The sequence below is a fragment of the Anomaloglossus baeobatrachus genome, chromosome 6, assembly GCF_048569485.1.
Source record: "Anomaloglossus baeobatrachus isolate aAnoBae1 chromosome 6, aAnoBae1.hap1, whole genome shotgun sequence".
NCBI lineage: Eukaryota > Metazoa > Chordata > Amphibia > Anura > Aromobatidae > Anomaloglossus > Anomaloglossus baeobatrachus.
Window position 1 is genome coordinate 429335840 of NC_134358.1, and position 16934 is coordinate 429352773.

The following is a 16934-nucleotide window of genomic DNA, read 5'->3' on the forward strand; positions in this document are numbered from 1 at the left end:
ACATCAGTGAAGAACGTCTGTGTTTTTCACTGAGGGGCATACACATTACTAAGGGGTACACACATTACTGGGGGAAATACACTTTACTGGGGGAAATACACTTTAGGCTAATTTCACACTTGCGTTGGACAGCTTCCGTAGCATTCAGTTGTGTGACGGATGCAACGGATGCGTTGCATATAGTGGCACAATGGATAGCTTTTATTTCTTTTTTTTTTCTTCTTTACAGTTTTACCGGCAGCAGACTATTGTGAACGATCAGCTGATCGCTCTCAATAGCCGGCGGCCGGTCGCTCAGCTGAGCGCTCTCACTTGCCAGTGGCCGGGCATGCCGGTGGGCGCTCAGCTGAGCGCTCTCACATGCCGGCGGGCGGGCGCTCAGCTGAGCGCTGCCACTTGCCGGCGGGCGGGCATGCCGGTGGGCGGGCGTTCAGCTGAGCGCTGTCACTTGCCGGCGGGTGGGCGCTCAGCTGAACGTTCAGCCACCGCGAGACAAAATAAAGTTTGTGATCTAAAAAAAAAAAAAAAAAGAGCATGCGCAGTGAAATCGATTCCGCTGCTCAAAACAATGTTACATACTGCGTGGCTGGGTGGAAGCAACGTAGCATCGCCCAGCGGAATCAACGCAGGTCCTTTTGGCACAATCCGTCAACCATACAAGTCTATGGGAAACAGCGGAATCCGTTAACGGATTCCGCTGTTTTCCAAAAGGGCGGATTGTAACGGAAGGAAAACAACACAAGTGTGAAAATACCCTTACTGGGGGAAATACACTTTACTGGTAGCATAGATATTACTAAGGGGCATATATCACTGGTGTTGGGGCTTATACAGCTCTGGGGGCACATACAGGTCCGATGGGGGGGCTGGGGGCATACAGATCTGGTGGGAGGGGGCTGGGGGCATACAGATATGGTGGGAGGGGGCTGGGGGGCATACAGATCTGGTGAAGGGGGGTGGCTGGAGGCATATAGATCTGGTGAGCAGGGGGCTGGGGCATACAGCTCTGGGTAGGTGGTGGGGGGGTAACATACAGCGTTCCTTGGTGTTCAGCTCCTCTTCCTGCAGTCTGTTCATCTGTGGACAGAGCTCTGCATGTCGGTGGTCGCTCCGCCCACAGATTAACTTCCTACACAAGCAGCCCAGCTGAGAGCACTGCAGTGCACGCTGAGCTGCAGGTGCCGGGTTTAAAGCGACGGCAGCCAGGAAAGTGCTGCTGTCGCCCACCCATAACAGCGGTAGCACAGAGCCAGAGCAGTGAAGCAGCACTCGGCTCTGCTCATGTGGATAGGAGGGGGAGAAAGTCAGACGGGGAGAGCGCGGGTGGGCGGAGCCTCGGGACACATGGCTCCCGATCGTGACCCCGTGACACCCGCTCAAATCCGGTACAGTCCCGCTGTATCCGGGACGGTTGGGAGGTATGTATCGCAGCATGTGACCGTTACCAGCGACCTTAAGCGACCTCAAAAATGGTGAAAATCATTCACCATGGAGAGGTCGTCCCAAAACCAAAAATCGGTAATGGGTGACTATCGATGTGGTTTGTTGCTCCTGCGGCAGCACACATCGCTGTGTGTGACACCGCAGGAGCGAGGAACGTCTCCTTACCTGCCGCCGGCCGCAATGCGGTAGGTAGGAGGTGGGCAGGATGTTACGTCCCGCTCATCTCCGCCCCTCCGCTTTGATTGGCCGTCCGCTTAGTGACGTCGCTGTGATGCCGAACGTCCCTCCCCCTTGAGTGGGGGATTTTTCGGCAGTCACAGCGACGACACCGACCAGGTAAGTGCGTGTGACACTGCGTAGTGATCATGTTCGCTGCGGCAGTGATCACACGAAATTGCATGCACGACGGAGGCGGGTGCTTTTGCGTACCATATCGCTAGCAATTGCTAGCAATATTGTAGCGTGTAAAGCCCGCTTTATTGTATACCTTAATTCAATAAAATACAATTGATTAATTATTAAATATAATTATATTTTAATATAGAACGTGAATATTTATGTGAAAAAAATACATAAGAAATGTAAAGTATGATGTTGCAGATGCTTGTAGATGCCACCAGAAGGAGCTTTCTGAAGAGTTCACTCATTGATAAAAACTCATCAGCTTCACCTTGTGGCGGGTGCAGACAGATGAAGCATTTTAGAAACCTACTGGTGGGGCACACAGATGAAGTATTTTAGAAACCTACTGGTGGGGCAGACAGATGAAGCATTTTAGAAACCTACTGGTGGTGCAGACAGATGAAGCATTTTAGAAACCTACTGGTGGTGCAGACAGATGAAGCATTTTAGAAACCTACTGGTGGGGCAGACAGATGAAGCATTTTAGAAACCTACTGGTGGTGCAGACAGATGAAGCATTTTAGAAACCTACTGGTGGGGCAGACAGATGAAGCATTTTAGAAACCTACTGGTGGGGCAGACAGATGAAGCATTTTAGAAACCTACTGGTGGGGCAGACAAAGCATTTTAGCGACCTGGCAGTGATGTCAGACAGATGAAGCATTTTAGTGACCTGGCAGTGATGTCAGACAGATGAAGCATTTTAGCGACCTGGCAGTGGTGTCAGACAGATGAAGCCGTTTTAGAAACCTACAGGTGGGGCAGACAGATGAAGCATTTTAGAGACCTAGTGACGATGGCAGCCAGATTAAGTATTTTAGCGACCTGGCAGTGGTGTTAGACAGATGAAGCACTTTATGAACCTAGTGGCAATGGCAGACAGATGAAGTATTTTAGGAACCTACTGGCAGTGGCTGACATTTGAAGCATTTTAGGAACATACTGGGGGTGGCAGACAGATAAAGCATTTTGGAACATAGGGTCAGTGACTGGCATATGAAGCATTTTAGGAAACTACTACTATCTGTAACAGACAGAAGAAGTATTTTAGGAACCCACTGGCGTTGGCAGACAGATAAAGAATTTTAGGACCTAGTAGCAGTGGCCGACATATGAATCATTTTAGGAACCTACTGGCAGTGGCAGACAGATGAAGCAATTTAGGAACCTACTGGCAGTGGCTGACATATGAATCATTTTATGAACTTACAGACAGTGGCTGACTTATGAATAATTTTAGGAACCTACTGGCAGTGGCTGACATATAAAGCATTTTAGGGACCTATTGTCGGTTGCCGACAGATGAAGCATTTTAGGGACTTAAGGGCATTGGCTGACATATGAAGCATGTTAGGAACCTAATGGTAGTGGCAGATATATGAAGCATTTTAAGAAACCATTGTCAGTGGCAGACAGATGAAGCATTTTAGGAACCTACGGACAATGGCAGACATATAAAGCATTTTAGGGACCTAGTGGCAGTTGCCGACAGATGAATTTTAGGGATTTAAGGGCAGTGGCTGTCATGTGAAGCATGTTAGGAACCTACTGGCAGTGGTAAACAGATGAAGCATTTTAGGAACCTACTGGCAAAGGCAGATAAATGAAGCATTTAAATAACCTAGTGGCAGTGGCTGATATATGAAGTATTTTAGGAACCAATTGGTGGTGACAGACATAAGCATTTTTGGGACCTAATGGCAGTGGAAGACATATGTCTCATTTTAGGGATCTAGAGGCAGTGCCTGACATTTGAAGCATTTTAGGAACCTACTGGAAGTGGCAGACATGTGAAGCATTTTAGGAACCTACTGATGGTGGCAAACAGATTAAACATTTTAGGGACCTTGTCGCAGTGACTGACATGTGAAATATTTCAGGAATCTACTGGCAGTGGCTGAAATGAAGCATTTTTAGGAACCTACTGGCGGTTGCAGACAGAGAAAGCATTTTAGGGACCTAGTGGCATTTGCAGACAGATGAAGAATTTTAGGGACCCAGTGGCAGTGGCCGAGAGATTAAGCATATTAAGAACTTAATGGTGGTGGCAAAGAGATAAAGCATTTTAGGAATCTACTGGTGGTGGCTGACAGATGATGCAGTTTAGGGACATAGTGGCAGACAAAAGAAGCATATTAAGAACTTACTGGTCATGGCAAACAGATAAAGCATTTTAGGAATCTACTGGCGGTGGCAGACAGATGAAAGATTTTAGAGACCTATTGGCAGTGGCAGACAGATGAAGCATATTCTTAACTTACATTCATGTGGCAGACAGATGAAGCATTTTAGGAATCTAATGGTGGTAATAGACAGATTAAGCATTTTAGGGACCAGATCTTTGATTTTCTCAATCCACAATTTTATAATATGTTTATGATTCTTAAATATCTTATTTGATGTTTTTTCTTCCAGGATGGCAAGTAATGCCAATGAAAGTACAGGTGATGGAGATGATGGAAACTATAATTTCAGCTTTAAAATGTTCACTAGTTGGGATTACTTAATAGGAAACCCAGAAACAGCAGATAACAAATTTGCATCCATAACTACCAGCTTTAAGGTAAAACCAGAATCCCATTAATCTTGATGACTAGCGGCAGAATTACTTGAAATCAATAAAGAACATAATTCACCTTTCTTCATTAATGTAAATCAAGCTAACAATTCACCATTACAATCAATTTTTATTGCCATTTTCTTCATTATTCAGTTGAAATGTTGATGTGAACACGAAAGTGATTAAGTTATTAGGGACACAGTTCTAGAATTATGTAGAAGTTTACATATTTTATATAAAACAAGTAAAATGTCATGAACATTTGGGAAAGTTTAATATAGCAAAACTGTTTAATTATATTGGTTGCCATATTGAGTACAGCATACCATATGGACACTAACAGAGTTCAACATTAAAGGGTTTGTCCACTACTTAGACATTAATGGCAAAGAAAAGTCATCAATAACAGATCAGTGGAGGTCTGCACTTGGAACTTCCATTGATCAGCTGTTTGCACCGCCGTTCAAATGTAAACAGCGTAGAAATCTGGAACAGCGCAGCTCTGTATACTACCGTGTGTAGTGACCTTTCTCAGTCACTGCAGTTCACCATCTGTTAAAGTAAATAAGAGCTGAGCTGCAGTATCAATAGCGGAAACTACACAGTGAATGGAGCTGGGCAAACCAATAAATAAGGTTGGGGTCACACAAGTGTATATTCTCTCATGCAAGAGAATAAGCCCAATTATGCAAATGACGTGATCCAATTAGCTCGCATGTGAGAATCGGAGCACAGATGACGAGAAGATGGAGAACTTAAAGGGAACCTGTCACCTAGAATATGCGTTCTGACCTATCAGCAGACGCATGTGTGCCCTAATTACACCTCCCGACCCATCCCTGTGTTATAAAATTGTATAACATGAAAGTAATAAAAACGTTTTATTACTTTCATATTTCCTATGTAAATTAGAGAGCTTCTGGCCACAGCGACGCCTTGGCCCTGCATACTTTCCGTGGTATCACGCCCCTGTGGGCGTGATACCATGGACTCACATGAGCGACGTCCCCGTCGCTCATTCTATCCTGCGTGCGTTTACACTTACCATGGTGGCAGGCTTCTCTTCCGGGTTCTCCTTGTCAGTTCCAGACGTGCACTGTGCATGCGCAGTGCGCGTCTGAAGCCGGCGCGTAAAAAAACCAGAAAAGAAGCCTGCCACAATGCGCGCAGGATGGAATGAGCGATGGTGACGTCGCTCATGTGACTCCATGGTATCATGCCCACAGGCAGGTAATAAGGTTTTTCTTACTTTCATGTTATACAATTTTATAACACAGGGATGGGTTGGGAGGTGTAATTAGGGCACACATGCGTCTGCTGATAGGTCAGAACGCATATTCTAGGTGACAGGTTCCCTTTAATTTCTCCACCTTCTCCATTGTCTGTATCAGCGTAAATCAGACTGAACTCGGATGACATCCAGTACAGTCCAATGCTTTGCACGTGTCGCAGGCGGGGAGGATGCCGCTGCCGCGCTCGCTAATGCTCGGGTCCGGCGCTGCTGCGGCTGCTGCTGCTCGGTGGCTCGAGTGGTGGGCCGGATCCGGGGACTCGAGCGGTGCTCCTCGCCCGTGAGTGAAAGGGGTGGTTGGTTTGGGGGATTTAGTCTGTGACGCCACCCACGGGTTGTGGTGAAGATAGACACCACCGCTGCTGGTGACGGGGATCCCGGGGGCGATGGTAGGGAGCAGCTGGGATGTTGTTTTCCCCCCTCCATGGGTAGGGGTCGGTGGTCCCGGGGCCCGGTGGTGTGACGGGGAGGCAGGGTTGGTGAAGTACAGGGTTACAGGGACAGCGCAGCGTGGTGCCGGATGGCACGGGTGTACTCACTCAGTAAGAGATGCACAAAGTCCTCGGTAAACCAAACGGCTGGATGGATGGGTCCCGCAGCCGGCTGCAGTGTCTCTCCCCGGACAGGTGATGGCGGCTGTCTTTCCCTGCACCTTTGTGTACTTGTTTGACTACGGTGGATCCTCAACGGTAGTCCGCTCCCCGGTGTGAGGTGCAGGGCAGTGTATCAGGCTGGATGTGACTTATTATCCTGGTGGGCTATTATACCTTTTCCTGGATTAACCCTTACTTATCACTGACGATTGTGGTAGCTATACAAATGAGTGTATCCTGGTGGGCTACCATACCTCTTGTTGCATTGATCCTTATTTATTACTGGTGATGAATTTAACAATGCTTGTAATCTATCATGTTTATAAACTGCCTAGAAATTAGTCCCTGGATAAGTATGTCTATTTAGGCTGATTCTATGGTTTTATTATGATACTAGAAGGTGGCCCGATTCTAACGCATCGGGTATTCTAGAATTTATTGTGTAGTTAATGTATGATTTTTGTTATATATATATATATATATATATATAGATGTTGTTGTGTGTAGTTGCCAAGTGTTTGTGTAGGGCTGTAAATGTTCTGGGTGTTGTCAGGGTGTGGGGGGGGTGAGAGCGGTGTTGTTTGTGTGTTGCGTTGTTTGTGGAGCGCTGTGTGTCTGCAGCGTTGTGTGTGTGTGGTGATGTGTGTGTTGCGCGGTTTGTGTGGGTGTGGGGTGCGTGTGTGTGTTTTGGGGGGAGGTATGTTTTGTGCAATGTGTGTGTGTTGCACGGTATGTGCGTATATTTGTGTATGCTGCGGTGTTTGTGTGTTGGGTGTTGAGTGTGTTCGGCGTTGTCTGTGTTTGTGGGTGTTTGTGTAGGGCGGTGTTTGTTGTTCCCAGTGTGTGTGTGTGTGGTGTGTTGTGCAGTGCGCGTGTGGCGGTGTGTGTGTGTTTTGGAGGGAGGTGTGCACCCCCATCGTGCTCCATCCCCCATGCAGCGCACTCCCCATCGTGCTCACCGGGAGCCGGTGTACGCTGGTAACTATGATACACATCGGGTAACTAAGGGACCTTAGTTACCCGATGTGTATAATGGTTACCAGCGTTCACCGGCTCCGTCACAATCCCAGCATCGCAAGGTTATGTCTGGCGCTGCTGGGATGGTGATGGAGCCGGTGTATGCTGGTAACTATGATACACATCGGGTAACTAAGGGACCTTAGTTACCCGATGTGTATAATGGTTACCAGCGTTCACCGGCTCCGTCACGATCCCAGCATCGCAAGGTTATGTCTGGCGGTGCTGGGATCGTGACGGAGCCGGTGTATGCTGGTAACTATGATACACATCGGGTAACTAAGGGACCTTAGTTACCCCATGTGTATAATGGTTACCAGCGTACACCGGCTCCGTCACGATCCCAGCAGCGCAAGGTTATGTCTGGCGATGCGTGCGGAGGGCCGGGGCGAGCGGCCAATCCATGCGGAGGGCGGGGCCAGGCCGAGGCGAGCGACCAATCCGTGGGGGGGCGGGGCCAGGCCGAGCCAGCGGCCAATCAGATGGTTGTCACTGTAATGACACTCACCGAGACACAATTTTGGAGCAAGACAGACAGACAGACAGAATAAGGCAATTATATATATAGATTTCTGATTCTGTGATTATCATGTTTATACCATATGAGCCTTGACTATATGCATTCATTGTATACTCTTGATATTTGTAAGGTTTCATGTGACCATCCTAGTCTGCCCTTCTCTGGTATACTGCCCTGACTTTCAGTACATGTTTTTATACACATTGCATTTTGTGTTGCACTTTTTTGTATCCCTTGAAACTATATAAATACATTTTCTAAAAATTCTATAAATGAGATTATTGTCTGTTTATAATTGAGCAGTATTATATTTTATGGAGGTCAATGTAGGTTTTTCTAATTATAATGGGGATTCTCCATGTCTGAAAAAGGTTAATATGGACTGGATTATTCAGATTTTTTTTCAACTACTGTGTCCTGTCTCAGGCTCTACGGACTCCTAGGTGGGCGTGGCCAACCGCCTGGCCCCGCCCCCTGGTGTCCCATTGAACCCTGAGAGAGGTGACAAGGGTTTTGTAGGTTGGCTGCTGTCACCTTATTAAGGGGGGGGGACAAGGTGTTTGTGCAAGGGCCTACCTGTGACCGCCTGGCTAGTCCAGAGCGTCACATTCCCCCTTGGTTTAATGCAGACTGTCCGCGGGCTGCCCGTCCACCACCGGTTTATTTTTCTTAACTGGAAAAGATAAAAATAACACATTACAAGTATAATAACATATTTACAATCACAAAGGTTTCTGTTTCTTCCCTTGACGGGAGGCATATTCTTAAACGTTGCAAACGTATAACATTTTTATTAACAACGGGAACGGGAACGGGTCCTTCTGTTACCCACCCAAACAAACCTAGCCTTGATTATGCCCTAAGAAACGGGCAGCACCCCTTTTCCCAGTCCAGGAACAGGCCCAGGTGTTGCTTTATGGGACGGGTACAGGGTTCCACATTCGGTTGTCTCTCAGGGGCCCCACGTCCAGGGGGACCCCCGGACCTGGAGGATCGACACCGGTTGCATTGGTGACGGGGCCTCGGCCATCACTTTCCCGCAGGCAAATCCTCCAGTCTGCCTCTCCGGAGGTTGTGTAACGGGGTAGGTCAGTCCGGGAATTATTTACAAACCCAAAAGTTCTTGGGTGGCCTTCAAGTTCACGGCCTTGTCCTTTTTTTTAAAACGGGGCAAATTAACAAAGTCCCAACGGGGACGGGCAGTATGGTCCCAACGGGGACTTTTCAACTTGGTAGCCGGGATCCGCCACCTCACTCAACAGTCCATTCTCCACCGTGTGGCTCCAGTACCACCTTCACATGGTACACTGCTCTGGACCCCGATGGTAGCTCGCTGCAGGTGATCTTTCTCCATATACATGCGGGCATACACATCCGCTTTACACTCGTCTCGGGCAACGATCTCCCTGCGCAGCTGCTGTTGCTGCCGCTCCCAATACAGAGCGCCAGCTGACTGCTCCGGGTCAGCATGTGTGGGGGACGGGCCCAGTCAGGGCCCCTCCGTGACGGCTACGACCAGCACCTGCGGTAATGAGGGACCCCGCTGTGACGTGGCCTGCTCTGCCACCTGGCAGCTACATCTCCGCCGTGCCTGAGCTGAGGCCGGGTGTCTGGGAGTGGTCAACGTGACTTGCGGTGCCAGCTGCTGGTCGAGGATCGCCTCCGTTGCGGCCGGGTGGACTGCCGGAGCCATTATCATCTGGAGCGCGGCTTCCTCTGGGATCGCTGGGGCATCCAAGTCGGGTTGAGGTAATTTCTGGACGCGGGTGCGACGTAGGGCCGGTATGGGGGTCGGAGCGATGATGGGCTGACTACTGGCGTCTTCCGCAGGCAGATCTTTGCAGGCTGGTAGAACGGGCTCCAATGCCAGTGTTGGTGGCAGTGGACCGAGCGGGGGAGCAGCAGCAACCGATACGGGCAGCGAGGAAGGCAATATAGAGGGCAGGGGCAGACCAGGTTCCTCAGCCACAGCGGCCGGTCCCTCGGGGACATAGGCGCGTGGGTTGCTTACCCGCTCTTCCAAAGTTGCCTCTACTTCGCATGCTCACACGGCCGCAGCCAGCTGCTCCACTTCGGCCATCCACCGCTCCATTCGGGAATCAGCCTGGGCTTAGGTCCTCCGACACATCCTTCCGCGTTGGTGTCCAGGAATGGGTTTCGGCAGAGTCCTGGCGTCCCTGCACTTCATGGCATCAGTCACATGCCGCAGCTCTTCACTCGCTCCCCCCTTGGTCTTTTCACGGCACTCTGCTTTCTTTTTGCACCGCTCTTTTCTCAGGGGGCGGGACTTCACTTTCACGCCATTTTGCTTGGAGAAGACGGCTTGGGCGGGAAACTTCACGCCACAGGACAGTGACAAGATGGCGGATTATGAAATTTTTCAACAGGACTCCGCTGACGGTAACTTCAAGGCGCTCTTCCACAGGTAAGTGGATGGGTTCAATCCTGTTTGTGACGCCAGAAGATTCGATGTGTACCACCCCGGGGCTCGGCCGGCTGCCGAGCCACTCGGATCCGTGCTCATCGGTGGGTGGCTTGAACTCCTCACGGACCCGGGGGTCATGTCACTCTGAAAGGGAGTCGCTGGTGCTACGTGTAGGGACTTCGGTGGGGAGGTCCACGGCCGGAGCCGCGGTTGTTTTTGAGGATTTAAGTTCGTGACGCCACCCACGGATTGTGGTGAATGGATGGACACCACCGCTGCCGTTGACTAGGCTCCCGGGGATGGTGTTGCACAGCTTGGTATTGACCCCTCCGTGGGTAGGGGGTGATGGTCCCAGGGGCCCAAGGGAGGTGCTGAGGCGGGGGAATGGATGATGCGTGCTGGCATGTCGGTGCAGTGCGGCACGTGGCCCGAAGGCACTGTTGTACTCACTATTACAAACACGCTGGAGTCTCTGGTAAACCTAACAAGATGGTGGACGGTGCCCGCAGCCGGCTGCTCTTTTCCCCTTTTCAGGTTGATGATTTCCGCCTTTCTCCTGCACCTCACTTTTGTAGAAAATGATGACTCCTATGCCTGAACAATGGTAGTCCGCTCCCCAGCCTGATGTATACCAGTAGAGCCTGTGTGCCCGCAGAAGCTGGCCCGTGGGGTCTCGATGCCTGGTCGGTGGCTTTCTACCCCTATCGTTGGGCTCTTGTCTTCAGTTGGGTCTTAGGTGGGAAAGGGCCTAAAGTCCAGTCCTCAATCAGTTGATTTGACTTGGTCCAGTTGTTTCTGGGCCTCGTACTTGGTCTGAGTACCCCTCCTGGTGCTCCGGTTTCCAATCGGTTCCCCAGTTCGGTACCGGCGGGCCACTACCCAGTCCTGGTCTTTTACGGTTCCACCGGCTGTAATCCCAGCTCCTGCAGGCGGCCACCACCGTCTGCCTCCTTGCCACGGTACCAGGGCTACGACCCCAGCACCAGTCAGTGTAATGCTGCAAGCTTGACACCTCAGGCCTTCTGCACTTGAACTTGACTCTCCACTTCACAGTCCAGACTCAACTACTATGTTTTGTCTCAGGCTCTCCGGACTCCTGGGTGGGCACGGCCAACCGCCTCGACCCGCCCCCCTGGTGTGCCCATTGAACCCTGAGAGAGGTGACAAGGGTTTTGTAGGTTGGCTGCTGTCAACTTATTAGGGGGGGGGGGACAAGGTGTTTGTGCAAGGGCCTACCTGTGACCGCCTGGCTAGTTTAGGGCGTCACACTTCTATTGGGCGACTGCTGTGTGACATCGCTGTGACGCCGAAATTCCCTTCAGGAAGAGGATGTTCGCCACCCACAGCAACGTCATTAGGGAGGCAAGTACGTGTGATGGGGGTTAAATACATTGTGCGCCATGGGCAACAAATTGCCCGTGACGCACAAACGACAGGGGCGGGTGCGATTGCTCATGCAATCGCACGATTTATCGTAGCGTGTAACGCCTCCTTATGACAGAGAAAGTGTGTGTCTTGGCTTGTCAGATGAACAAGCCATAAAATATATTTTTCTGCATTTATTTTCCCTTTCTTTAACCCCCTTCACAACTTTTAACGTTCCTATACGTCACAGTCAGAAAGGGTCTAAAAGGCTTTCTGTCAGTGGCACACTGACAAGTGTAGTGCATTGCAGTACATATGTATTGCAATGCATCACACCAGTAATCAGAGTAATAAACTTAAAGTCCCATAGAGGAAATAAGTAAAAATGCTTTTTTTAAAAATTATAAAAATAATTTTTAAAACGTCCCAAAAAAAAAATTATACCAATAAATAGGTAAATTTATGTGAAAAAAATGAACAAAAAAGTACACAAATTTGGTACTGCCACATTCAAAACAATTCGATCTATATAATTGTCACACTAGTTAACCCCTTCAGTGAACACTGTAAAAAAATATGGCAATTAACTATGTTTTATCATATTGCCCGAAAAAAGTGGAATAAAATCTGATTAAAAAGTTGTATGTAAATAAAAATGGTATAGCTGAAAATTCCATCTTGTGCTGCAAGAAACAAGCCACCATACAACTTGGCGTCAAAATTAAAAATCTATAGCTCTCAGTTATGCAAAAACAATTATTTTTTATGTAAGATTGTTTTTATTATGTAAACAAAACAAAAAAAAATAATAGGAATGTGGTATCACTGTAATTGTACTGACTCGAAGAATAAAATTGTCTTATCACTTTTACCACAAAGTGAACGGTGTAAAAAAAAAAATTACAATTCCTGAACTGCTGTGTAATGTTCATTCCGTCTCCAAAACTCAGAAAAGGACAAGATATGTGCCCCAAAATGGTAACAGAAAAAAGTCAACTCAACCTACAAAAAGTAGCCCAAGATCTGTGTATTCTGCCTCCCAAAGCTCATAGTAAAGCTAGACTCATATTTATAGTGTTCTTTACACTGAACACTTAGGGGCACTTTGCACACTACGACATCGCAGCTGCGATGTTGGTGGGGTCAAATGGAAAGTGACGCACATCCGGCGTCGCAGTCGATATCGTAGTGTGTAAATCCTTTTTGATACGATTAAGGAGCGCAAAAACGTCCAAATCGTATCATCGGTGTAGCGTCGGTCATTTCCATAATTTCGGAAGGACCGATGTTACGATGTTGTTCCTCGTTCCTGCGGCAGCACACATCGCTGTGTGTGAAGCCGCTGGAGCGAGGAACATCACCTTACCTGCGTCCTGCGGCTCACGCCGGCTATGCGGAAGGACGGAGGTGGCCGGGATGTTAACGTCCCGCTCAGCTCCGCCCCTCCGCATCTATTGGCCGCCTGCCATGTGACGTCGCTATGACGTCGTACGACCCGCCCCCTTAATAAGGAGGCAGTTCGCCGGCCAGAGCGACGTCGCAGGGCAGGTGAGTGCATGTGAAGCTGCCGTAGCGATAATGTTCACTACGGCAGCTATCACCATGATATCACAGCTGTGACGGGGGCGGGGACTATCGCGCTTGGCATCGCAAGCATCGGCTTGTGATGTTGTAGTGTGCAAAGTGCCCCTTACAGTGGGGTTTCCATGTAAATATCTGAAATACATGATTTAATAACACCCCCAATGGAAGATTCCCTGTAATGAGGTAAAGGGAATCATTTTGGACTCTGTCTAGCCCATGATCCAGTGGTGTCCGTCTTTTTAAGTGTGCGCAAAAGCACGATCAACCATAGTTTTGTGCAGTTCTGAAAAAGCCAATGATGTACAGAGGCCAGACAGAGTCTAGACTAAAGTGGGCTTTACACACAGTGACATCGCTAGCGATGTCGCTGGTGAAAGCACCTGCCCCCGTCGGTTGTGCATCACGGGTAAATCGCTGCCCGTGGCGCACAACATCGCTAACAGGCGTCACACATAGTTACCTGCCTAGCGACGTCGCTGTGGCCGGCGAACTGCCTCCTTTCTAAGGTGGCGGTTTGTTCGGCGTCACAGCGGCGTCACTAAGCGTCAATAGAAGCGGAGGGGCGGAGATGAGCGGGCGGAACATCCCACCCACCTCTTTCCTTCCTCATTGTGGGCGGCCGCAGGGACGGCGATGTTCTTCGTTCCTGCGGTGTCACACACAGCGATGTGTGCTGCCGCAGGAACAAAAAACAACCTGCGCCCTGCAACAGCAATGATAATCGGGATTAGAACGACATATCAACGATTAGGTGAGTAATTTTGATCGTTAACAGTCGTTCGTGTGTTTCACACGCAATTACTAATGAGGCCGGATATGCGTCACGAATTCCGTGACCCCCAACGACATCTTGTTTGCAATGTCGTTGCCTGTAAAGCCCGCTTTACTCTGCTGCCTCACTATTGTAAATGGATCCCTCAGGACTGTCATCTAAATCATGTAATTTAGAGATTTAGTTGGAATCCCCGATGTAAGTGCTTAGCATAGAGCACAGGCACATGTGATCTAAAGTTTTTTTATAAAATGTTCCACAAAAAAACTTCAACTCAAGCCACAAAAAAAAGTTCCCACTCAAGCCCGTCATCTGTCAAAGGAGATATAGGGGTCTTCACAATACTGGTAACACAAAGGCTCTGGAAAAGTGGCATGACTCCCTCAATAAAAAAAGAAATCCAGCAAAATCTGTGCTCCCAAATCCAATTGCCCACCACATTTCTGAACCCTACAGTGTGCCTAAACCACATTTAGTGTCCACTTGTTTAGCATTACTGAAGTAATTGAGTATTTGCTTAATTCAACGGCTGCATGTCTCCAAAAGCACAAGCTGGGCATAATGTACTGGGCAGTACAATGTATTAGGCACTCTACAATAGCAGATTGCAATTTTCACTCAGCAACATTCATTGTTACTTGTTTCTGGAAAGTCCCCATACAGACAAAATCGTCACTAAACCTGTAGATAAATTTCTAGAATGCAGTAATTTACAAAATGGGGTAATTTGCAGGGGGGGGGGGATTCTGCTCTTCTGACACTTAGGGGCTTTGTATATGGAATTTGCAAACTATTCCAGGAAAATCTCTCACCTAGATTCAAATATTGCTCCTTCCTTCCCGAATCTTGCTGTGTGGCTACGCAGTACTGTGCAGCCACATGTGGGGAATTGCCACGTTTAGCAGAAATTGTGTGACAAATTGAATTGCCATTTTTCTCCATTTTGCCATGTGAAAATGTAAAATCTGGGCTACAACAACATTTTTGTGATAAAAATGTATTTTTTTTTTCACTGCCCAATGCCATAAAATTCTATGACACACCTGAGGTGTCAATATGATCACTACACCCCTAGATGAATATATTGAGTGCTGCAATTTGTAAAATGGTGGTAGATACATGTTTTGGGGGGGGGGGTTTGCTGTTCTGGCACATCAGGGGCTCTGCCAATATTGCGCTCCTTCCCTTCTGAGATTTCCACTGTGCCTGAAAAGTAGTTCCCGAATACATGCAGAGTATTGGCGCACTCAGGAGAAATTGCACAATTTCTGGTCCATTTTTTCCTATTACCCCTAATAAAAAATAACTTTGAGCTAAAACATCATTTTAGTGGAAATAATGGAAATATTCTTTCTTCACTATCCAGTGGTATAAAATTCTGAGAGGCTCATGTCAACATACTCCCTGTACCTCTAGATTAATTAATTAAGGGGTGTAGTTTCTAATATTGGGTCACTTATGGTAGGGTCTACTTTTCTGGCACCTCAGGAGCTTTGCTAATGTGACATGGCACCATTCCAATAAAATCAGCACTCCAGTATAGTGTTCCTTCCTTTCTGAGCTTTGCACTTTACCTCAAATTTTGTTTACGACCACATATAGGGTATTGGCTTACTCAAGATAAATTGTTTAACAAATTGTTCCATTTTGTTTTCTCCTACTATTACCCATTCTGAAAATTAAAAACCTGGAGCCAAAAAAACCCATTTTGTTGGAAAAAAATGGTAATTTCTTATCTACTCAGTCAATGTTATACAATTCTGTGATTTGCCTGTAGGTTAAAAAGGTTTACTGCACCTCTAGATGAATTCATTGAGATGTGTAATTTCTAAAGTGGGGTCATTTGTGTGGGTTTCTGCTTTTTCCGCAATCTAATCCAACCAAAATGGTGCTTTAAAATTCAAATAGCATTCCTTCCCTTACCTTTTGAGCCTTGCTATGAGCCCAAAAAGTAGTTTTTGACCACATATGGGGTATCAGCGTACTCGGAAGAAAATGCACAACAAATTATTTAGTCCATTTTCTCCTGTTACCCTTATAAAAATGCAAAATGTTGGGCTGAAAAGTTTTGTTGGAAAAATTTATTTTTTCATTTTCACAGCTCAATGTTACAGAATTTTGTGAAGCATATGTGGGTTCATGGTGCTCACCATATCTCTAAATAAATTCGATGAGGAGTGTAGGTTTCAAAATGAGGTCACTTGTGGGGAGTGTTCCACTGTTTAGACACTTCTGGGATTCTTCAAATGCAAAATGGTTTTGGCTGCCTATTCCAGTCAATTTTGCACTTCAAAAGTCAAATGGTCCACCTAACCCTCCTTTCCTTACAATCCCTGCTGTGTGCCAAACAGTAGTTTTCCACCACATATGAGGTATCGACATACTCCATTTTCTCCTGTTAACCTTGTAAAAATGAAAAATCTGATGCTGAAGAAACATTTTTATGAGAAAAATGCGATTTCTTATTTTCATGGTTCAATGCTACAAAATTCTGTGAAGCACCTACATGTTCAATGTTCAAGGTGCTCACCATACCACTAGATAAAATATTTGATGGTTTTAGTTTACAGAATGTGGTCAGTTGTTGAGGGTTTCCCCTTTTTAGGCAAACATGGCATGACATCTGCAATCTATTACAGCCAATTTTGCACTCCAAAAGTCAAATAGTGCTCCTTACCTTCTGAGCCCTGCCGTGCGCCCAAACAGTCGTTTTCCACTACATATGGGGTATTGGCATACTCAGAAGACATTTATCAACAAATTGTATGGTCCATGTTTGCATATTACCCTTGTAAAATTTGAGGCTAAAGCAATATTTTTGTGGGAAAAAGAAAAAAAATGTTTCCTTTCACATTGCTTTACCGTAATTCCTTTGGAGCACTTATACACTTCTTGAATGTGGTTTTGAGAAGCTTGAGGGGTGCAGTTTTTAAAATGGTGGCACTTTTGGATACTTTTTGCC

The 16934-nt window shown here is 47.3% G+C and overlaps 1 protein-coding gene across 1 annotated transcript in view; it reads left to right on the forward strand.

The window, feature by feature from the left end:
* The window catches only part of LOC142243951 (transmembrane channel-like protein 2), a 225818-nt gene that overhangs the window by 157622 nt on the left and 51262 nt on the right, over window positions 1-16934 (forward strand). Inside the window, exon 10 of the mRNA XM_075316143.1 lies at window positions 4261-4408. Within this exon, the coding sequence (XP_075172258.1) occupies window positions 4261-4408 (148 nt within the window). The remainder of the gene's footprint in view (window positions 1-4260; window positions 4409-16934) is intronic.